The sequence below is a fragment of the Anomaloglossus baeobatrachus genome, chromosome 4 (genome assembly GCF_048569485.1).
Source record: "Anomaloglossus baeobatrachus isolate aAnoBae1 chromosome 4, aAnoBae1.hap1, whole genome shotgun sequence".
Classification (NCBI taxonomy): Eukaryota; Metazoa; Chordata; class Amphibia; order Anura; family Aromobatidae; genus Anomaloglossus; species Anomaloglossus baeobatrachus.
In genome coordinates this window covers 609,441,486-609,465,389 of record NC_134356.1, presented here as the reverse complement: position 1 = coordinate 609,465,389, position 23,904 = coordinate 609,441,486, and the positions used below count along the sequence as shown (strand labels likewise).

Below are 23,904 nucleotides of genomic sequence, written 5' to 3'. Positions count from 1 at the left end.
GCCCACCTGTAAGAGGGGGCCGTTTCGGCTCTTTTTATTGAGGTATTCTTTTACCCACCCAGGGACTGCTCTTGGACGTCCCAATTGTCTGGGTCTCCAAATGGAGCGACAAAGAAGAAGGGAATTTTGTTTACTTACCGTAAATTCCTTTTCTTCTAGCTCCTATTGGGAGACCCAGCACCCGCCCCTGTTCCCTTCGGGCTGTTGTTCTTTTGTGTACACATGTTGTTCATGTTGAATTGTTCTTTTGGTTCATGGTTTTCAGTTCTCCGAACATCCTTCGGATTGAATTTACCCTAGACCAATTTATAAGTTTTCTTCTTCCTGCTTTTGCACCAAAACTGAGGAGCCCGTGATCCACGGGAGGGTGTATAGGCAGAGGGGAGGGGTTACACTTTTTAAAGTGTAATACTTTGTGTGGCCTCCAGAGGCAGAAGCTATACACCCAATTGTCTGGGTCTCCCAATAGGAGCTAGAAGAAAAGGAATTTACGGTAAGTAAACAAAATTCCCTTCTTTTCTTCCGCAGGTGAGCTGATTCGTATGCTCAAGATTGGGAAAACCATCCATAAATATGTGCACTTATTCCCAAAGCTGGACCTGTCGGTGCACTTACAGCCAATCACTCGGTCTACATTAAAAGTGGAGCTGACCATAACCCCATAACAAAATTCTCTTTTTTGTTTACTATTTTCCCTTTGGCATTCCCTGTTTTATACAGGTTTATGCATCTGGACGGTAATTAACCCTTACCCATTTTTCTTTTACGGACTGCCACTGGTGCACCTGTTTTAACACCTTTCCTCCCCTTCCCCTGGTTTTCACTACCTGGGTACACCCTCTCAGCCACTGATTAGCGAACAGAGCTTTGTCTGTATCTTATTCAGTCGTGGAGGGGCCTTATGCTGGTATTTACCTGCTGGGGTTTGTTTTTGGGCCCATATCTGACATACACTAGCTTTATTATTATCTTTAATATTCCTATGGGCCCCGTCTTTTTAGTGGCGGCTTGGATTGTTTTATCTTCACTTGTGTTCTACATCAATGTTTTGCACTCATCCGCGACCTTGTGACTCCATCCTTCCTGCCTCACTTGATTATGCAAATTTTGGCACTATCTTGAGATTCAACATATTTATAATATTGTTGTCAATAAAATTATAATATTTTTTGCATTCAACTATTGTGCCATTCTCTCTTCCTGTCCCTGTAACTAGTAGCATAGATAAAGATCTTTAGAAAACGTATGTCTAAAGATCCTTTATGATATGCTAATGAGCGTGGCGACTAGTCACAAGCGTTCCTGTGTTCATTCAGTCCTCTTGGCATGTTAGCATGCCCACCGGGCTTAAGGTTAGTGCGCATGATCAGAATGCCGGGCACTTCTGGTGATGTACACTGTGAAGCCGGGTGTGCGCATGACTGGAAGTGCCGAGACTTCTGATCATGCGCACTGAGTGTCTGACTCAGTGACAACGGACACAGGTACGCGCGTCACAGCATATGACGTTGCATTGAGTAGCATGTTAGCATGCCCCTATGGGCGTGCTACCATGCTTACAGGGCAGAATGAGTGCAGGAACTAACACCCTTGGGACTAGTCCCTCGCTCATTAGCATATAAAGGATTTTTAGAAATACTTTTTCTAAATATCTCTTTATCTATGTTAGTATATACAGGGACAGTTAGGCAGGGATTAGCAATATGCACCCAGAACTGCTCGTGGTTGTGGCTGCATATTTCACCTGACATATTTACTTTAATGATTGCATTAATGCAGAATCTTTATCAATGGACAATGTGTTATTAATGCTATCACTTTTCTTTGTATGGCTCGTATTATGTAACAGTAAGGACTGTAGCCATTATTGTGTTTTGTTTTTTATGATACATTTTGATGTTCACCCTCTTGTATGTAGACTGCAGGAGATGATCGTGAATGTGAGAATCAGCTGGTCCTGCTGCTCGGATTCAACACCTTCGATTTCATTAAAGTTCTGAGACAGCATCGTATGATGAGTGAGTATTGCAGCGGCCCCCTTAGCTTAGGATGTTTATACCCTCTAATTGCTTCATATCTGTCCCTGTCAGTATTGAGCTGTTTATTTGTAGTTGATACAATAAACATTGGAATCTTTTTTCCCCTTCAGTTCTGTATTGTACTCTGTTGGCCAGTGCTCAGAGTGAAGCCGAAAAAGAGCGAATTATGAACAAAATGGAGTCCGACTCTGAATTATCCAAATATTTGTACCAGCTACAGGAGACCGAAAAGGAAGACTTGATCCGGGTAAGTGATAACGACCAATTTAAGAAGGGAATTTTGTTACTTACCGTAAATTCCTTTTCTTCTAGCTCTTATTGGGAGACCCAGACGATTGGGGGTATAGCTACTGCCCTCTGGAGGCCACACAAAGCACTACATTAAAAGTGCAAGGCCCCTCCCCCTCTGGCTATACCCCCCCCGTGGTATCACGGGTTCTCCAGTTTTAGTGCCAAAGCAAGAAGGAGGAAGCCAATAACTGGTTTAAACAAATTAACTCCGAATAACATCGGAGAACTGAAAAACCGTTCAACATGAACAACATGTGTACCCGCAAACAACAAAAAAACATCCCGAAGGACAACAGGGCGGGTGCTGGGTCTCCCAATAAGAGCTAGAAGAAAAGGAATTTACGGTAAGTAACAAAATTCCCTTCTTCTTCAGCGCTCTATTGGGAGACCCAGACGATTGGGACGTCCAAAAGCTGTCCCTGGGTGGGTAAAGAAATACCTCATGTTAGGGCTGCAAAACAGCCCTCCCCTACGGGGGTGTCACTGCCGCCTGCAGGACTCTTCTACCTAAGCTGGCATCCGCCGAAGCATAGGTATGCACCTGATAATGCTTGGTGAAAGTGTGCAGACTGGACCAGGTAGCTGCCTGGCACACCTGTTGAGCCGAAGCCTGGTGACGTAATGCCCAGGACGCACCCACGGCTCTGGTTGAGTGGGCTTTTAGCCCTGAAGGAACCGGAAGCCCCGCAGAACGGTAGGCCTCTAGAATTGGTTCTTTGATCCATCGAGCCAGGGTGGCTTTAGAAGCCTGCAACCCCTTGCGCGGACCAGCGACAAGGACAAAAAGTGCATCGGCACGGCGCATGGGCGCCGTGCGGGAAATGTAGATTCTGAGTGCTCTCACCAGATCTAGCAAACGTAAGTCCTTTTCATACCGGTGAACCGGATGAGGACAAAAAGAAGGCAAGGATATATCCTGATTAAGATGAAAAGAGGATACGACCGTAGGGAGAAACTCCGGAATAGGGCGCAGCACTACCTTGTCCTGGTGGAACACCAGGAAGGGAGCCTTGGATGACAGAGCTGCCAGCTCAGACACTCGCCGAAGCGATGTGATCGCAACAAGAAACGCCACTTTCTGTGACAGCCGAGAAAAGGAAACTTCCTTCAGAGGCTCGAAGGGCGGCTTCTGGAGAGCAACTAGTACCCTGTTCAGATCCCATGGATCTAACGGCCGCTTGTACGGGGGCACAATATGACAGACCCCCTGCAGGAACGTGCGCACCTTAGAAAGACGTGCTAGACGCTTCTGAAAAAACACGGATAGTGCCGAAACTTGCCCTTTAAGGGAGCTGAGCGACAAGCCCTTTTCTAACCCCGATTGCAGGAAGGAAAGAAACTTGGGCAATGCAAATGGCCAGGGAGACACTCCCTGAGCAGAGCACCAGGATAAGAAAATCTTCCACGTTCTGTGGTAGATCTTAGCCGAATTCGACTTTCTAGCTTGTCTCATTGTGGCAACGACTCCTTGAGATAATCCTGCAGATGCTAGGATCCAGGACTCAATGGCCACACAGTCAGGTTCAGGGCCGCAGAATTCTGATGGAAAAACGGCCCTTGGGACAGTAAGTCTGGTCGGTCTGGCAGTGACCACGGTCGACCGATCGTGAGATGCCACAGATCCGGATACCACGACCTCCTCGGCCAGTCTGGAGCGACGAGTATGATGCGGCTGCACTCGGATCTGATCTTGCGTAACACTCTGGGCAAGAGCGCCAGAGGCGGAAACACGTATGGGAGCTGAAACTGCGACCAATCTTGAACCAAGGCGTCTGCCGCCAGAGCTCTTTGATCGCGCGACCTCGCCATGAATGCCGGGACCTTGTTGTTGTGCCGGGATGCCATTAGGTCGACGTCCGGCACTCCCCAGCGGCGACAGATTTCCTGAAACACGTCCGGGTGAAGGGACCATTCCCCTGCGTCCATGCCCTGGCGACTGAGGAAGTCTGCTTCCCAGTTTTCTACGCCTGGGATGTGAACCGCGGATATGGTGGATGCTCTGTCCTCCACCCACATTAGAATGCGCCGGACTTCTTGGAAGGCTTGCCGACTGCGCGTCCCTCCTTGGTGGTTGATGTATGCCACCGCTGTGGAGTTGTCCGATTGGATTCGGATCTGCTTTCCTTCCAGCCACTGTTGGAAGGCCAGTAGAGCAAGATACACTGCTCTGATCTCCAGAACATTGATCTGAAGGGTGGACTCCTGCGGAGTCCACGTCCCCTGAGCCCTGTGGTGGAGAAATACTGCTCCCCACCCTGACAGACTCGCATCTGTCGTGACTACTGCCCAGGATGGGGGCAGGAAGGATCTTCCCTGAGACAATGAGGTGGGAAGGAGCCACCATTGTAGGGAGTCCTTGGCCGTCTGGGAAAGCGAGACTTTCCTGTCCAGGGACGTTGACTTCCCGTCCCATTGGCGGAGAATGTCCCATTGAAGTGGGCGCAGATGAAACTGCGCAAAGGGAACTGCTTCCATGGCTGCCACCATCTTCCCTAGGAAATGCATGAGGCGCCGCAAGGGATGCAACTGGCCCTGCAGAAGAGATTGCACCCCTGTCTGTAGTGACCGCTGCTTGTTCAGCGGAAGCTTCACTATCGCTGCTAGAGTATGAAACTCCATGCCAAGATACGTTAGTGATTGAGTCGGTGATAGGATCGACTTTGGAAAGTTGATGATCCATCCGAAAGACTGTAGGGTCTCCAGCGTAGCATTCAGGCTGCGCTGACATGCCTCTTGAGAGGGAGCTTTGACCAATAAATCGTCTAGGTAAGGGATCACCGAGTGTCCCTGAGAGTGCAAGACTGCTACCACCGCCGCCATGACCTTGGTGAAGACCCGTGGGGCTGTCGCCAGACCAAATGGCAGAGCTACGAACTGAAAATGGTCGTCTCCTATCACAAAACGTAGAAAACGTTGATGTTCTGTAGCAATTGGCACGTGGAGATAAGCATCTTTGATGTCTATTGAGGCAAGGAAGTCTCCTCTGGACATTGAGGCAATGACAGAACGCAGGGTTTCCATCCGGAACTTCCTGGCGTGCACATGTTTGTTGAGCCGTTTTAGGTCCAGAACAGGACGGAACGAGCCGTCCTTTTTTGGAACCACAAAGAGATTGGAGTAAAACCCTTGCCCTTGTTCCTGAGGAGGGACTGGGATCACCACTCCTTCCGCTCTTAGGGAGTCCACCGCCTGCAGCAGAGCATCTGCTCTGTCTGGATGTGGGGAGGTTCTGAAGAACCGAGCTGGAGGACGAGAATTGAACTCGATTCTGTACCCGCGAGACAAAATGTCCGTCACCCACCGGTCTTTGACCTGTGACATCCAAATGCCGGAAAAGCGGGAGAGCCTGCCCCCGACCGGCGATGCGGAGGGAGGGGGCTGGAAGTCATGAGGTAGCCGCTTTGGAAGTGGTACCTCCATTTGCTTTCTTGGGGCGCGTGTGAGCCCGCCACGAATCTGAGTTTCTTTGCGTCCTCTGAGTCCCTTTGGACGAGGTAAACGGTGTCTTGCCCGAACCTCGAAAGGACTGAAACCTCTGCTGCCACTTTTTCTGCTGAGGTTTGGTTGTTCTGGGTTGTGGTAAAGAGGAGTCTTTACCCTTGGACTGCTTAATGATATCAGCCAATGGCTCGCCAAACAGTCTATCTCTAGATAAAGGCAAACTGGTTAAACATTTTTTGGAACCAGCATCTGCTTTCCAGTCCTTTAACCACAAGGCTCTGCGCAAAACTACCGAATTGGCGGACGCCATTGAGGTGCGACTGGTAGATTCTAGGACCGCATTGATAGCGTAAGACGCAAACGCCGACATCTGCGTGGTAAGGTGCGCCACTTGCGGCACTGCTGGATGTATGATAGCATCCACTTTTGCTAAGCCAGCTGAAATAGCCTGGAGTGCCCATACGGCTGCGAATGCCGGAGCAAACGACGCGCCGATAGCTTCATAGACAGATTTTAACCAAAGGTCCATCTGTCTGTCATTGGCATCTTTAAGTGAAGCGCCATCCTCCACTGCAACTATGGACCTAGCTGCGAGTTTGGAAATCGGGGGGTCTACCTTTGGACACTGTGTCCAGCGCTTGACCACCTCAGGGGGGAAAGGGAAACGCGTATCTTTAGATCGTTTAGAGAAACGCCTTTCTGGGTGAGCGTCGTGCTTCTGGATTGATTCTCTGAAGTCAGCGTGATCCAACAAAGCACTCAATTTACGCTTGGGATAAAGGAAACGAAACTTCTCCTGCTCCGCAGCCGCCTCTTCTGCTGAAGGGGCTGGGGGAGAAATATCCAACAGCCTATTGATGGCTGAGATAAGGTCGTTTACCATGGCATCCCCATCAGGGGTATCCAGGTTGAGAGGGGTTCCAGGAATGGATTCCTGATCACTCTCATCATACACCTCACAGGGAGACTGATTGCGCTGAGACCCTGAGCAGTGTGATGACGTCGAGGGTCTTTCCCAGCGAGCTCGCTTAGGGTGGCTGGGGCTATCATCTGAGTCATAATCCTCGGCCTGTGAAGCCGGGGACCCCCCTGTGGGCTGGATTAATTCCAAGTGAGGGGGACCTGAGGACAGAGGCCTCGCCGTGCCCAAAGACTGAGCCCCATGCATAGATTGCAAGGTTTCAAGGATTTTTGCCATAGACACAGACATATTATCAGCAAAAACTGCAAAGTCTGTCCCTGTCACCGGGGCAGAACTTACAAGCGACTCAGCCTGGGTCACTACCTCTCCTGACTCCGGCTGGCGAAGCAGCACCGGGTCGGAGCATTGCACACAAATGGGGGTCATCGGAGCCTGCTGGTAGATTAGCCCCACATGCAGCACACGCAGTATACACAGCCCTAGCCTTGGCAGCCTTGCGTTTTGAGGATGGCATGTTGTTGCTTCCACAGAGGGATCTGGGAGATGCAGCCAGAAGCGACCTCACAGTGCAAGAAATACAATATCTCTATATCCTACACAGTACACCGATACACCGTGAGGCACTAGAGGGACCAGCACAGAAAAATCGCTTACCGCCCGCTTAAAAAGCGGGTGTGTGGTCGCCAGATAGCCCCTAGTCCAGGTCTCCCAGAGCCTTGCGTCCTTCCTCCAGCCAGACTGCATGTAATGGCTGCCGGCGTCCTGAGAGAGAAGGGGGGCGGGCCCTGGGCGTTCCTGGCTAAGAGCGGGAAGCCTGCTTCCCTCTGTGCCTAGTGTGAGGGCTGGAGCATGTAAATCAGGCTCCAGCCCTCGTCGCTGCTAGCGAACAGCGTCTCTCCCCTACCCTGATTGACAGGGTGGGGGCGGGAACGAATCGGAGCTGCCGGCGTCCTAGGCCCAAAAAGCCGGGGACTCAATTTATAACCGCCGCCGCCGTAAAAGCGCGGACGGCGGATCCCCGGCGCACCACAAGTCACAGCAGCGCCGCCCGGTCCAGAGGGGGTCGGCGCTGCGTTCCCATACACAAAAAATCCCCCAGTAATCTGTAGGGACACTAACTCCAACGTTGCGGTCCCCGGCGCACTACAACACCCAGCCAGCCCGGAGTGTGTCTGTGCCTGCCGGGGACACAGAGTACCTGTATGATGCAGGGCCTGTCCCTGATCGTACTCCTGCTCCGTCTCCATCAGGTTCTAATGGGTCTGTGGATGGAGCCCGGCGTCAGAGCTGAGAGGCCGGCAGGATCCCACTTCCACAGAGCCCTACCAGGGGATGTGGAAGGAAAACAGCATGTCAGGCTCCAGCCCTGTACCAGCAATAGGTACCTCAACCTTACAACACCATCCAGGGGTGAGAAGGGAGCATGCTGGGGACACTATATGTGTCCTCTTTTCTTCCATCCGAAATAGTCAGCAGCTACTGCTGACTAAAATCTGTGGAGCTATGCATGGAATGTCTGACCTCCTTCGCACACAAAGCTAAAACTGGAGAACCCGTGATACCACGGGGGGGGGTATAGCCAGAGGGGGAGGGGCCTTGCACTTTTAATGTAGTGCTTTGTGTGGCCTCCAGAGGGCAGTAGCTATACCCCCAATCGTCTGGGTCTCCCAATAGAGCGCTGAAGAAATAAGGTTTTTGCTAGTTTCTTTCAGAAAAATACAAATTGAAAGCTTTTTCCCATCTACATAAATAGGTATTGATGGTTAATGTTTGAAAATACAAGCAGCCTACTGAAATTAAAGTTTTTATCCGTCCTCGAGATATTAACATTAACAATTTTTGTTTGTGAATTGTTATTTTTGTATTTTGGAGCCCGACCACTTCTGCTAAGGTGGCAGAACTTGTTCAGTGCTTACAAGCTCTTTTATGTTGAGCTTGTAAGCACTGTTTTGATGCTGGCCTGGAACGCTGATGTGCACTGTTGCCGCCTAATCCCGGCCAGTTTCAGCACCATACTTAGAAGATGCAAAGCAGCGGAGGTCGGGGTCCTAGGCAGCGAGCTGTAAACAAAGCAAAGTCTGATTAGCTCAAGAACTGCTAAAAAGCTTAATGGCAAAATTGCCCTATCCAATAATATCAATCTATAAAGATATGAATAACACTTTAAGAAAGGTGTAGATTGTGCAGTAGTAACTATACTTAAGGGATTCTCTACTGTAATGACATTGATGATCTGTCCTGAGGATCGATCACTGGGCCCGTATTAGTTCTGGTGGCAGTCATATGTAAACAGTGTACGGATCTGAATTTTGGTGACACTGGCAAGTTCTGCAGCCCCGCACCTCTGCAATTGAATGTATATGGAGGTTGTGGTCTGTCCTTCAGCAAAGAGCAATAGATTATTGGATATAGGGGTTATACTAACTCGGGGCCCCTTTAGTGAAAGGATGGCAGACCACAGCCCTTTGGATGGCTCAGAGGTTTAGAGGACACTTAAGTGTCACATAGGAACATGCAAAACAGCTGTTTCTTTATCGTTCCTTTGGGAGACCCAGACCATGGGTGTTTAGCTTCTGCCTCCGGAGGACACACAAAGTACTACACTAAAAAGTGTAGCTCCTCCCTCTGAGCTTATACACCCCCTGGTAGCCAGTCCTAGCCAGTTTATTGCTTTGTGTCAGGAGGCATACATCCACACATGCATTCTCATCTGATTTGTTTGACTTTTGGAAAGCGTTTGAAGAAAAGCGCGTCCATGTCTGGACTCCCGGCATGTCCCTTGTCACCCCACTGTGTCGGCGGTGTTGTTAAGGTTGATTTACAAGGCTGCAGCCTTACATGCCGCGCTCCTTCACCATCCCTTCTGGGCTCTGGCTTGAAGTGGGAGCCAGCACGGTCTCCATGCCTGGCAGGATTCCGGTCTCCATCCACAGCCCCTTGAGGATTCTGCTGGACCGGAGCACTCATCCCCAGGGACATGGCCCTGCGTCTCAGCAGCTAAGTACCTGAGACGTTTATGTTGGGGGTCCCGGTTCTTTATTGTAAGGGGAGAGTATGCTGTATGTGATTGTTTTAACTTTTCCGGCGGGTTCTCTAGCTTTTGCCTGAGAACCGCGCCGATGGTGCCTGCTTGTCGGCCTCGCCGCTTAAATTTAGGCCCCGCCTTCGCCGGAGGCCTAGTTTCATTTTCCTGCCCTCGCATGTCACTCATGCAGAGGGACAGGTTCGGCTCCTCCCGGCGGCCGTTCTACACAGGGGAGGGACACTCCCCACTGCTGAGGCGTCCCTCCTTCCCTGCAGGTCTCTATAGCCGTCCAGTTCCCGCTCTTTTATAGGAACGCCCCCTAGTTTCTCAGGCAGAGTTCACTCTGCTCTGGGACATCCTGCATTCTGCATCTCTGCTGAGGTGCTGCGCACTGGGGGACCGGGCTTCGGGATCTGGAGGGCACACAACACCGCGCTCAGCGGTCTGGTAAGCCACAGCCGGTCTCCGGTTGTGGACCTCTGTATATTCTCCCTGGGGTTCATTCTCTGCAAAGCCACCACTCCAGCAGCATGTCTCACACAAGGAGCAAGGCTCCAAAGCTTTATTCGGCCTGCACTGCATGTAAGCTCTTGCTGCCTGAGCCGAGCATTTATCCACACTGTGATGGTTGCTCTAACTTGGCGGTGCCACAGCCTGGAGTCTCACCCCCAGTGGTCTCTCAGGCTGCTGCTGCACCTGTGACTGAACCCCCAGCCTGGGTAGAGTCCTTTTCTAGGTCCATATCCCAGTCATTTGCTGAGTCCATGAGACTTTTGTCCAGGACTTTGATGAATATGCATCAGCCTCCCTCACAGGGCGCCTCTAATACTCTTGACAGAGGACTCCTATCCTCTGACCTCCGTCCATCAGAGCTCACGGAGGATTCATCATCTGATCCCAGACCCCGTCCTTCTAAGATTAGGCGCAGGGTTTCCTCCCCCTCCCCATCCCACGGCTCTGTCTCAAGAGCTGACTCTCAAGATGAGGAGGATGCCCTCACTGGGGGCTCGGAGGCTATGTATCCCATCGATTTTTCTGAAGGTGACTCAGGTCTTAGTGATTTGATTGCTTCTGTTAATTCTGTGCTGGATCTCAATCCGCCAGTGTCAGAGGAGCAACTCTCTTTGGCAGAAAAACATCAGTTTACCTCGCCTAAGAGAGTGAAGAGTGTGTTCTTTAACCACTCCAGTTTTCAGACCGCTGTGACCAAGCCCAGGGCCTGCCCTGACAAACGCTTCCCAAAGCGTGGTTCTGATGACCGGTTTCCATTTCCACCTGAGGTGGTCAAGGAGTGGTCTCACTCCCCAAAGGTAGACCCTCCGGTGTCTAGGCTCTCAGCCCGGACCGTTGTGTCGGTGGCTGACTGCACCTCACTTAAGGATTCCACTGACCGTCAGATTGACCTTCTGGCCAAATCTGTGTATGAAGCTGCGGGGGCCGCGTTTTCCCCGACTTTTGCAGCAGTGTGGGCTCTCAAAGCTATCTCTGCTTCTCTAGAGGAGATGCATTCCCTCACCAAGGAATCTATGCCTGAGATGGTTACCTTAACTGCTCAGGCTTCAGCTTTTTCATCTTATGCCATGTCTGCCATGCTAGAGGCTGCTCACCGCACTGCGGTGGCATCAGCCAATTCTCTTGTTAATTTTGTGGCTTCGAGAGTGGAAGGCAGATGCTTCTTCCAAGAAGTTTCTTGCTGGGCTCCCTTTTGCTGGTTCACAGCTGTTTGGTGAACAGCTGGATGAAATCATTAAAGAAGCTACTGGCGGGAAGAGTACTTCCATGCCACAAACAAAGACCAGGAAACCCGCCCAGGGTAGGAATCAATCGAGGTTTCGTTCCTTTCGTTCCTCCAACTGGTCATCCTCTAAGCCTTCCGCCTCGTCCTCTAAGGCTACTTTCACACCTCCGGCTTTTGCAATGCGGCACAATCCGGCACTTTGCAGGAAAACCGCAACCGGTTTTTTTTGCTGCCGGTTGCGTTTTTCCTGCATAGACTTTAATTAGTGCCGCATGGGCTTGCGTTCGGTCCAGTTTTTGCCGCATGCGGCGGCCGGATGGAACGTTCCCTGCAACGTTTTTTGCTCCGGCAAAAAAAACCGCATCGCGCCGCATCCGGCCGATGCGGCGCTTTTCCCAATGCATCCCTATGGATGCCGGATGCGGCACGATGCGGCAAAAACCGCATCCAGCCGCCGCATGCGGTTTTTGCCACTGCGCATGCTCAGTAGCATGCCGCAAGCGGCAAAAACCGGACCGGCCGCATGTAAAAAACTTATGCAAAGGATGCGGTGTTTTCACCGCATCCGTTGCATAGGCTTCACAGCCGGATTGAGCCGCAGAGCTCAAACCGGATGTGTGAAAGTAGCCTAACTCAGCCAAGGATCAGAAATCCAACTGGCGCCCAAAAGCGCGTCCGCAGAAGACCGCAGGAGGTTCTGCCACTAAGGCAGCTTCCTCATGACTCTCGGCCCGCTCCAGCCACGTCCTTAGTCGGTGGCAGGCTCTCCCACTTTGGCGACGTTTGGTTAATGCAAGTCTCGGATCAGTGGGTGAGAGACATCATATCTCACGGCTACAGGATAGAATTCTCTTCCAGCCCTCCAAACAGATTTTTTCTCTCAACTCCCCCCTGCTCCAAGGCCGCCGCCTTCTCACAGGTCGTGGCATCCTTGCAGGCAAACGGAGTGATTGTCCCAGTTCCCGCTCAGGAACGGTTCAGCGGTTTTTACTCAAATCTCTTCCTAGTTCCAAAAAAGAACGGTACCTTCCGGCCCATCCTGGATCTCAAGCTTCTCAACAAGCATGTCCGGGTGCGGCATTTTCGCATGAAGTCTCTGCGATCAGTCATTGCCTCTATGACCCAAATCAGAGATGCCTATCTACATGTGCCAATCGCAGTGTCACATCAGCGTTGGTTACGTTTTGCGATAGGAGAGGATCATTTCCAATTCGTGGCTCTCCCCTTCGGGTTAGCCACGGCCCCTCGGGTATTCACCAAGGTCACGGCGGCAGTGATTGCGGTCCTGCACCTCCAGGGGTTAGCAGTGCTTCCTTATCTGGACGACCTTCTGGTCAAGGGTACATCCAGCGCAGACTGTCAGCGGAGTGTTTCGCTCACTCTCGCCACCCTAGCCCAATTCGGGTGGCTTGTCAATCTTCCCAAATCCACTCTGACTCCGACCTAGAGTCTCACGTACCTAGGGATGCAGTTCGAGACTTTGCCGGCACTTGTGAAGTTGCCCTTAATCAAACAGCAGTCTCTCCGGCTAGCGGTGCGCTCTCCCCTGAGGCCCCGCCGTTATTCCCTCAGGCGCCTGATGCAGGTGCTGGGTCAAATGGTGGCCTCCATGGAGGCGGTTCCCTTTGCCCAGTTCCATCTGCGTCCTCTGCAGCTGGACATTCTCCGCTGTTGGGACAAGCGGCATTCCTCCTTACAGAGGTTAGTGGCTCTGTCGCCACGGACCAGGAGCTCGCTTCAGTGGTGGCTTCGACCCCTCTCCCTGTCCCAAGGACACTCCTTCCTGACTCCGTGCTTGGTGATTCTCACCACGGATGCCAGCCTATCCGGCTGGGGAGCGGTACATCTCCACCACAGAGCACAGGGCACTTGGTCTCCGTCCGAGTCAGCCCTTTCAATCAATGTGCTGGAAACCAGAGCTTTGCTTCTAGCTCTCCTTGCCTTTCACCACCTGTTGGCGGGCAGGCACATTCAAGTCCAGTCAGACAACGCGACAGCGGTTGCCTACATCAATCACCAAGGCGGGACACGCAGCCGCCTGGCAATGTTGGAGGTCCAACGCATTCTTCAATGGGCGGAGGACTCCAAGTCCACCATATCCGCAGTCCACATCCCTGGCGTAGAAAACTGGGAGGCAGATTATCTCAGCCGTCAATCCGTGGACAGTGGCGAGTGGTCCCTGCACCCTGCAGTGTTTCAGTCAATCTGCCGCAAGTGGGGCACTCCGGACGTGGACCTAATGGCATCCCGTCACAACAAGGTTCCGGTTTACGTGGCTCGCTCCCACGATCCTCAGGCCTTCTCCGCGGACGCTCTGGTTCAAGACTGGTCCCAGTTTCGTCTGTCCTGTCCTCTAGCTCTTTTGCTCAGAGTCCTGCGCAAGATCAGAATGGAGGGCCGTCGAGTCATCCTCATTGCACCGGACTGGCCCAGGCGAGCTTGGTATCCGGACCTGCTCCAACTGTCCGTGGAGATGCCGTGGCATCTTCCGGACCGTCCAGACCTGCTCTCGCAAGGTCCGTTTTTCCGCCCGAATTCTGCGGCACTCAAATTGACGGCGTGGCTCTTAAGTCCTGGATTTTGACGGCTTCTGGTATTCCTCCTGAAGTCATCTCCACTATGACTCGGGCCCGTAAGTCTTCCTCCGTCAAGATCTATCACAGGACTTGGAAAATTTTCCTGTCCTGGTGTCGCTCTTCCGGCCATTCTCCTTGGCCATTCTCGTTGCTGACCCTTCTGTCTTTTTTACAGTCCGGTCTGCAGCTAGGACTGTCCCTCAACTCTCTCAAGGGACAAGTCTCGGCTCTGTCAGTGCTGTTCCAGCGGCGTCTCGCCCGGCTGGCTCAGGTCCGCACCTTCATGCAAGGTGCGTCTCACATCATTCCGCCTTATCGGCGGCCCTTGGATCCCTGGGACCTTAACTTGGTCCTCACGGTATTGCAGAAACCCCCTTTCGAGCCCCTTAGGGAGGTTTCTTTGTATCGTCTTTCTCAAAAGGTGGGCCTTTCTAGTTGCCATAACTTCTCTCAGGAGAGTCTCTGATTTGGCTGCGCTCTCCTCGGAGTCACCTTTTTTGTTTTCTTTGTCGCTCTATTGGGAGACCCAGACAATTGGGTGTATAGCTACTGCCTCCGGAGGCCACACAAAGTATTACACTTAAAAGTGTAAGGCCCCTCCCCTACTGCCTATACACCCCCCGTGGGATCACGGGCTCCTCAGTTTTCATGCTTTGTGCGAAGGAGGCACACATGCACGCATAGCTCCACTGTTTAGTCAGCAGCAGCTGCTGACTTTGTCGGATGGAAGAAAAGAGGGCCCATACTAGGGCCCCCAGCATGCTCCCTTCTCACCCCACTTTTGTCGGCGGTGTTTGTTAAGGTTGAGGTACCCATTGCGGGTACGGAGGCTGGAGCCGACATGCTGCTTTCCTTCCCCATCCCCTTAGGGCTCTGGGTGAAGTGGGATCCTATCGGTCTCCAAGCACAGGAGACCGTGCTCCGTCCACAGCCCCTGGGAATCTGCTGGACATGGAGCTGAGTATCGTCAGGGACAGGGCCCTGCTACATTAAGGTACTCTGGGTCCCCGTACAGATCGCGCACACACACCAGCATTGCTGGGTGTGTTAGTGCGCCGGGGACAGCAGCGCGGCGCGCTGGTGCTTTACTCACTGCAGCTTTGCTGAGTGAGTTTCTGTATTAGGAACTGCCGCGGCTGGCGGTTTTTTACACTGCGGCGCGGCTGGGACGTGTGGTGCGCCGGGGAACTTCCGCGCTGGCCGTGCTTATACGACAGTCGCGCTTATAAATCGAGTCCCCAGCTTTTGCGGCCTAGTTCCGTTTCGTTCCCGCCCCCAGGCCTGCCAGTCAGGGGAAGGGCGGGACGCTGGTCAGAACGTCAGCGCTGAGAGCTGGAGTCTGCTTAGCATACTCCAACCCCCCTCACTAGGCACAGTGGGACGCTAGTTTCCCGCACTTTGTCTGGGGCACGCCCACGGCCCGCCCCTCTTCACAGGACGCCGGCAGCCATTCCTGTTTGCAGTCTGACTGGAGAAGGGACATGAGCTCTGGGAGACCCAGGCACGGGATTCTGGCGGTCACACACCCGCTTTTCAGCGGGCGGTAAGCAGCCCTCGAGGGCTCACCCCACTAGTGCCGCAGTGTTCATTTGTACTTTATGCTTGTATGCTATACATTGCATTGTACGGTCGCTATTCTTGGCTATATACCCTCCTAGATTGCTAGACAACAGCATGTCGTCCGCAAAAAGCAAAGGGGCCAAGACACAGGCTTTCTATGCTACTTGTACCGCATGTAAGGCTGTTCTACCGGCAGGTGCCACTGACCCCCATTGTGTGCAATGTTCGGCCCCTGTAGCACTTGCTCAGTCGGGGCCTCTGCTAGAGGTGGCCCAAGCAGAACCACCTGTGAACACTGTCCAGGTGACAGGGACGGAGTTTGCAGTTTTTGCTGATAAACTGTCGGTGACTATGTCTAAAATCCTTGAGACTTTGCAGTCCAGACCGGTAACTCAGACCATGGGCACTGTTGATTCAAGGCTCCCTGGTTCCCCTCTTTTGGAACACATCCGTGCTCCGGGGGGGTCCCATGCATCCCGGGGTGATGGCTCTGACACGGACGACAGTCCCAGACAGCCTAAGCGAGCTCGCTATGAGCGACCCTCGACTTCATCACACTGGTCAGGGTCCCAGCAGGAAGGCTCTCTGTTTGATGAGACAGAGGTTGCTGATCAGGATTCTGATCCTGAGACCGCTCTCAATCTGGATACACCTGATGGGGATGCAATGGTGAATGATCTCATAGCGTCCATCAATAAAATGTTGGATATTTCTCCCACAGCTCCTCCAGTGGAGGAGTCAGCTTCACAGCAGGAGAAATTCCATTTCAGGTATCCTAAGCGTAAATTGAGTACTTTTCTGGACCACTCTGACTTTAGAGAGTCAGTCCAGAAACACCACGCTTATCCAGATAAGCGTTTCTCCAAACGTCTTAAGGATACACGTTATCCCTTTCCCCCTGACGTGGTCAAAGGCTGGACCCAGTGTCCAAAGGTGGATCCCCCAATCTCCAGGCTTGCGGCTAGATCCATAGTTGCAGTGGAAGATGGGGCTTCACTTAAAGATGCCACTGACAGACAGATGGAGCTCTGGTTGAAATCCATCTATGAAGCTATCGGCACGTCGTTTGCTCCAGCATTCGCAGCCGTATGGGCACTCCAAGCTATTTCAGCTGGTTTGGCGCAGATTGACACTGTCACACGTACATCTGTTCCGCAAGTAGCGTCCTTAACCTCTCAAATGTCTGCATTTGCGTCTTACGCTATTAATGCTGTCCTGGACTCTACAAGCCGTACGGCAGTGGCGTCCGCTAACTCCGTGGTTTTACGCAGAGCATTGTGGTTAAGGGAATGGAAGGCAGATTCTGCTTCCAAGAAGTGCTTAACCAGTTTGCCTTTTTCTGGTGACAGACTGTTTGGTGAGAGATTGGATGAAATCATTAAACAGTCCAAGGGTAAGGATTCATCCTTACCTCAGCCCAGACCAAATAAACCCCAACAGAGGAAGGGACAGTCGAGATTTCGGTCCTTTCGAGGCTCGGGCAGGTCCCAATTCTCCTCGTCCAAAAGGACTCAAAAGGATCAGAGGAGCTCAGATTCTTGGCGGGCCCAGTCACGCCCAAAGAAAGCAGCCGGAGGAACCGCTACCAAAGCGGCTTCCTCATGACTTTCGGCCTCCTCTCTCCGCATCCTCGGTCGGTGGCAGGCTCTCCCGCTTTGGCGACATTTGGCTGCCACATGTCAAGGACCGTTGGGTGAGAGACATTCTGTCTCACGGGTACAGGATAGAGTTCAGTTCTCGTCCTCCAACTCGATTCTTCAGAACTTCTCCGCCTCCCGGCCGAGCCAATGCTCTTCTGCAGGCGGTGTGCTCTTTAAAGGCAGAAGGAGTGGTGATCCCTGTTCCTCTTCAGGAGCAAGGTCACGGTTTTTACTCCAACTTGTTTGTGGTGCCAAAAAAGGACGGATCTTTCCGTCCTGTTCTGGACCTAAAACTGCTCAACAAGCATGTGAAAACCAGGCGGTTCCGGATGGAATCCCTCCGCTTCGTCATCGCCTCAATGTCTCAAGGAGATTTCCTAGCATCAATAGACATCAAAGATGCTTATCTCCACGTGCCGATGGCTCCAGAACACCAGCGTTTTCTACGCTTCGTTATAGGAGACGAACACCTTCAGTTCGTAGCCCTGCCTTTCGGTCTGGCGACAGCCCCAAGGGTCTTCACCAAGGTCATGGCAGCAGTAGTAGCAGTCCTGCACTCTCAGGGTCACTCTGTGATCCCTTACTTGGACGATCTACTTGTCAAGGCACCCTCTCAAGAGGCATGCCAACACAGCCTGAACGTTGCGCTGGAGACTCTCCAGAGTTTCGGGTGGATCATCAACTTTTCAAAGTCAAATCTGACTCCAACCCAATCGATAACATACCTTGGCATGGAGTTTCATACTCTATCAGCGATAGTGATGCTTCCACTGGACAAACAGCGTTCACTACAGACAGGGGTGCAATCTCTCCTTCAGGGCCAGTCGCATCCCTTGAGACGCCTCATGCACTTCCTGGGGAAGATGGTAGCAGCAATGGAGGCAGTCCCTTTCGCGCAGTTTCATCTGCGTCCATTACAATGGGACATTCTCCGCCACTGGGACGGGAAGTCGAAGTCCCTGGACAGGAACGTCTCCCTTTCTCAGGCGGCCAAGGATTCTCTTCAGTGGTGGCTTCTTCCCACCTCATTGTCAATAGGAAAGTCTTTCCTACCCCCATCCTGGGCGGTGGTCACAACAGACGCGAGTCTATCAGGGTGGGGAGCAGTTTTTCTCCACCACAGGGCTCAAGGTACGTGGACTCAGCAAGAGTCCACCCTTCAGATCAATGTTCTGGAAATCAGAGCAGTGTATCTTGCCCTACAAGCCTTCCAGCAGTGGCTAGAAGGCAAGCAGATCCGAATTCAGTCGGACAACTCCACAGCGGTGGCATACATCAACCACCAAGGAGGGACACGCAGTCGGAAAGCCTTCCAGGAAGTCCGGCGGATTCTGACGTGGGTGGAAGACACGGCATCCACCATATCCGCAGTCCACATCCCGGGCGTAGAAAACTGGGAAGCGGACTTCCTCAGTCGCCAGGGTATGGACGCAGGGGAATGGTCTCTTCACCCGGACGTGTTTCAGGAAATTTGTCGCCGCTGGGGGAGGCCGGACGTCGACCTAATGGCGTCCCGGCACAACAACAAGGTCCCGGCCTTCATGGCACGGTCTCACGATCTCAGAGCTCTGGCGGCGGACGCCTTAGTTCAAGATTGGTCGCAGTTCCGGCTGCCTTATGTGTTCCCACCTCTGGCGCTGTTGCCCAGAGTGCTACGCAAGATCAGGTCCGACTGCCGCCGCGCCATCCTCGTCGCTCCAGACTGGCCAAGGAGGTCGTGGTACCCAGATCTGTGGCATCTCACGGTAGGACAACCGTGGGCAATTCCAGATCGGCCAGACTTGCTGTCTCAAGGGCCGTTTTTCCATCAGAATTCTGCGGCCCTGAGCCTGACTGTGTGGCCATTGAGTCCTGGATCCTAGCGTCTTCAGGACTATCTCAAGAGGTCATTGCCACCATGAGACAGGCTAGGAAACTATCCTCTGCCAAGATCTACCACAGGACGTGGAAGATATTCTTAACTTGGTGCTCTGCTCAGGAAGTTTCTCCCTGGCCATTTGCTTTGCCTACCTTTCTTTCCTTCCTGCAATCCGGGTTGGAAAAAGGTCTGTCGCTCGGCTCCCTTAAGGGACAAGTCTCTGCGCTATCTGTATTTTTTCAGAAGCGCCTAGCACGACTTCCTCAGGTACGCACGTTCCTGCAAGGGGTTTGTCATATCGTCCCTCCTTACAAGCGGCCGTTAGAGCCCTGGGATCTGAACAGGGTTCTAATTGCTCTCCAGAAGCCGCCTTTCGAGCCTTTGAGGGATGTTTCCCTGTCTCGCCTTTCACAGAAAGTGGCCTTTCTAGTAGCGGTCACGTCTCTTCGGAGAGTGTCCGAGCTAGCAGCGCTGTCATGCAAATCTCCCTTCCTGGTGTTTCACCAGGACAAGGTGGTTCTGCGCCCGATTCCGGAGTTTCTCCCTAAGGTGGTATCCCCCTTTCATCTCAATCAGGATATCTCCTTACCTTCTTTGTGTCCTCGTCCAGTTCATCAATGTGAAAAGGATTTGCATTTGTTGGATCTGGTGAGAGCACTCAGAATCTACATTTCCCGCACGGCACCTCTGCGCCGCTCGGATGCACTCTTTGTCCTTGTCACCGGCCAGCGTAAAGGGTTGCAGGCTTCCAAATCCACCCTGGCTCGGTGGATCAAGGAACAAATTCTTGAAAGCTACCGTTCTGCGGGGCTTCCGGTTCCCTCAGGGCTGAAGGCCCATTCTACCAGAGCCGTGGGTGCGTCCTGGGCATTACGGCACCAGGCTACGGCTCAGCAAGTGTGCCAGGCGTTTACCTGGTCGAGTCTGCACACTTTTACCAAGCATTATCAGGTGCATACCTATGCTTCGGCGGACGCCAGCCTAGGTAGACAAGTCCTTCAGGCGGTGATTGCTCACCTGTAGGAAAGGGCCGTTTTTTATGGCCCTATCACGAGGTATTATTTTACCCACCCAGGGATTGCTTTTGGACATCCCAATTGTCTGGGTCTCCCAATAGAGCGACAAAGAAGAAGGGAATTTTGTTTACTTACCGTAAATTCCTTTTCTTCTAGCTCTAATTGGGAGACCCAGCACCCGCCCCTGTTTTTTTGTATACACATGTTCATGTTGAATGGTTTCAGTTCTCCGATATTCCTTCGGATTGAATGTGCTTAAACCAGTTTATTGGCTTTCCTCCTTCTTGCTTTTGCACTAAAACTGAGGAGCCCGTGATCCCACAGGGGGTGTATAGGCAGTAGGGGAGGGGCCTTACACTTTTAAGTGTAATACTTTGTGTGGCCTCCGGAGGCAGTAGCTATACACCCAATTGTCTGGGTCTCCCAATTAGAGCTAGAAGAAAAGGAATTTACGGTAAGTAAACAAAATTCCCTTCTTTTCACCAAGACAAGGTAGTTCTCCGTCCGACCCCGGACTTTCTTCCTAAGGTGGTCTCTCCCTTCCACCTTAACCAGGATATTTCCTTGCCTTCCTTCTGTCCGGCCCCTGTTCAGCGCTTTGAGAAAGTGCTGCATACTCTAGATCTGGTGCGTGCTCTCCGGATTTATGTGTCTCGCACCGCTGCACTTAGGCGGTGCACCTCTCTTTTTGTGCTAACCACAGGGCGGCGCAAGGGTCTCTCTGCTTCTAAGCCGACCTTGGCCCGTTGGATTAGATCGACCATTTCGGACGCCTACCAGAGTACTCAGGTGCCTTCCCCGCCGGGGATCAAAGCACACTCGACCAGAGCTGTCGGTGCCTCTTGGGCTTTTAGGCACCAGGCTACGGCTCAACAAGTCTGTCAGGCTGCCACTTGGACTAGCCTGCATACCTTTTCGAAGCACTACCAAGTGCATGCTCATGCTTCGGCAGATGCGAGCTTGGGCAGACGCATCCTTCAGGCGGCTGTCGCCCACTTGTGAAGTTAGGCTCCGCCTACTTCTTAGTTTTTTCTGTTTATTCCCACCCAGGGACAGCTTTGGAACGTCCCATGGTCTGGGTCTCCGAAAGGAACGATAAAGAAAAAGAGAATTTTGTTACTTACCATAAATTCTTTTTCTTATAGTTCCGTATTGGGAGACCCAGCACCCTCCCTGTTGCTTGTTGGCAATTTTCTTGTTCCGTGTGTTATCACCGGCTGTTGTCGTTTACAGAGTCTCCGGTTGTTCCGGTTATTACTCGGTTCTACTTGTGGGTGGCTATTCTCCTTCAGCTTTTGCACTAAACTGGCTAGGACTGGCTACCAGGGGGTGTATAAGCTCAGAGGGAGGAGCTACACTTTTTACTGTAGTACTTTGTGTGTCCTCCGGAGGCAGAAGCTAAACACCCATGGTCTGGGTCTCCCAATACGGAACTATAAGAAAAAGAATTTACGGTAAGTAACAAAATTCTCTTTTTTGTGGATGACTACTCATTGTCGGAAGAATAGAAGGAACAAGACAAAGTGGAAGATCAGCAAGCCAATGGCTTGATACGATCAAGAAAATCGTGGTGAATACCATAAGATCGATCTTAATACATAGTGTTAATCCATCAGGTCACCATTGTTTGAGATCGAGCTGAAGACTGATAAATAAAATAAAGGGGCTAATGTCCGGTTAGACTGCATATCGGTTTCTTCTAGGTGATCGAACTACCATGATGGTTAAATCTTCTGTCAGTCCTGCCGCTTTGGTCTTTTTCTTGGAGATTTTGTTACCTGCTATTCATTCTATGCGTGCTTTGTCTACAGGAGGAGCGTACACGTAGAGAAAGAGTAAGGCAGTCCCGTGTTGACACAGACTTGGAAAGCATGGAGATGGAGCAGGGTGGGGACGTAAGTTCATTGACTTGATGGTAAATTGATACACGGTTACATTTTTTCTTTACAAAATCTAAACTCCCCTTCTCCCACAGTCTTTCACTCCACGTCAAGTTTTGGACCTTGAGGACTTGGTGTTTGCTCAAGGTAGTCACTTCATGGCCAACAAGCGTTGCCAGCTTCCCGATGGCTCTTTCAGGCGGCAAAGAAAAGGATATGAGGAAGTTCATGTACCCGCGCTGAAACCAAAACCCTTTGGATCAGATGAGGTAAGTGAAAGGGGAATGAAAATGCTAATAACTATTTAAAAGAAATATTACATCATAATTTTTTATTTTTTTTTGTCTAGCAACTTTTGCCCGTTGAAAAACTTCCAAAATATGCCCAGGCCGGGTTTGATGGGTTTAAAACGTTAAATAGGATACAGAGCAAACTTTTCAAAGCGGCACTGGACACAGATGAGAATCTACTGCTCTGCGCCCCCACCGTGAGTATTTTATGTATCGAATGTTGGGGATAGTAGTGCTCCAGGTCAGTTGATGGTCTTTCACTCCGCTCCATTTGTGTCTATTAGGGCGCTGGTAAAACAAACGTAGCGCTCATGTGCATGTTGCGGGAGGTCGGAAAGCACATCAACGTAGATGGCACAATCAATGTGGACAACTTCAAAATAATCTACATTGCTCCCATGCGGTCTTTGGTACAAGAAATGGTGGGCAGTTTCAGTAAGGTAAGAAATAAAGCTGTCTCATTTGGTGTCTTGTTTCTTTTTACCCCTCTTTTTGGGGATTGCACCCTGGGTTAGGATTTGTGTCCCTCATCTTTTATTCTTGTCTTTTCAGAGATTATCTACATATGGGATCACTGTGGCCGAGCTGACCGGTGATCATCAGCTGTGTAAAGAAGAGATCAATGCTACTCAGATTATCGTGTGCACCCCGGAGAAGTGGGATATCATCACTCGAAAAGGAGGCGAGAGAACTTACACTCAGCTCGTCCGTCTGATCATCCTGGTCAGTGCCTATTCACTTGACATCTCTCTCTTGCGCATTAATCTGTCTTTCGATCTCAGACGATTGTCTCCTAACATTGCTTTTCTCTTTCAGGATGAAGTCCACCTCCTCCATGATGACAGAGGTCCTGTGTTAGAATCTTTAGTTGCCCGAGCCATAAGGAACATAGAGATGACTCAAGAAGATGTGCGGTTGGTGGGCCTTAGTGCCACACTGCCCAACTATGAGGATGTCGCTACTTTCCTCCGGGTTGATCCTGCCAAAGGACTCTTCTATTTTGACAACAGGTACTTTTCGGCCTTGGTGCTACGTAACTCAGGTTACCCAATATTCTATCATTGAACCCTTTTTTTTTTTTTCACCATTGAAATTGACTTGTGTTTTTATTTTTCTTAATTCATCCTTTCTTATTTAGTTTTCGGCCTGTACCTCTGGAGCAAACTTATGTTGGGATCACAGAAAAGAAGGCTATCAAACGTTTCCAGATCATGAATGAGATTGTTTATGAGAAGATTATGGAGCATGCAGGGAAAAACCAGGTGTGTATGCTGTCTAAAGTCTGTGTCGCACATCCGGTATCATGGTCCAAGGGCGGATCATGATATTCGGACCAGCTGGGTCTTCTGACCCAAATTTAACAGCCTTAGACCTGTTTCACACGTCCGTGAAAAACACACACTCACTGACATGTTGAAGTATGGCCCTCCGTGTCCCACGATTTTGTCACTTATCTGTTCTCCGTGTGCTATCTGTGGTAATACTCCGAGAGCATGAACTTTATACTCACCTGCCCACGCTGCTGCTGTCCATAGTGCTGAAGTCTCCAGCGCTGGGATCACACTTCCAGGTCTGCGATGCAGTGAATGTGCAATGAGTATAATGAGCGGGCCCTGAAGCAGGAGACA

At 51.4% G+C, this 23,904-nt stretch overlaps 1 protein-coding gene across 1 annotated transcript in view; it reads left to right on the top strand.

Annotated features, from left to right (window-relative positions):
• Window positions 1-23,904, top strand: part of SNRNP200 (small nuclear ribonucleoprotein U5 subunit 200) — a 279,023-nt gene that overhangs the window by 45,693 nt on the left and 209,426 nt on the right. Inside the window, exons 8-16 of the mRNA XM_075346199.1 lie at window positions 1,919-2,018; window positions 2,150-2,286; window positions 21,918-22,001; window positions 22,082-22,255; window positions 22,336-22,473; window positions 22,561-22,716; window positions 22,829-22,999; window positions 23,093-23,286; window positions 23,415-23,538. Coding sequence (XP_075202314.1) covers window positions 1,919-2,018; window positions 2,150-2,286; window positions 21,918-22,001; window positions 22,082-22,255; window positions 22,336-22,473; window positions 22,561-22,716; window positions 22,829-22,999; window positions 23,093-23,286; window positions 23,415-23,538 — 1,278 coding nt within the window. The remainder of the gene's footprint in view (window positions 1-1,918; window positions 2,019-2,149; window positions 2,287-21,917; window positions 22,002-22,081; window positions 22,256-22,335; window positions 22,474-22,560; window positions 22,717-22,828; window positions 23,000-23,092; window positions 23,287-23,414; window positions 23,539-23,904) is intronic.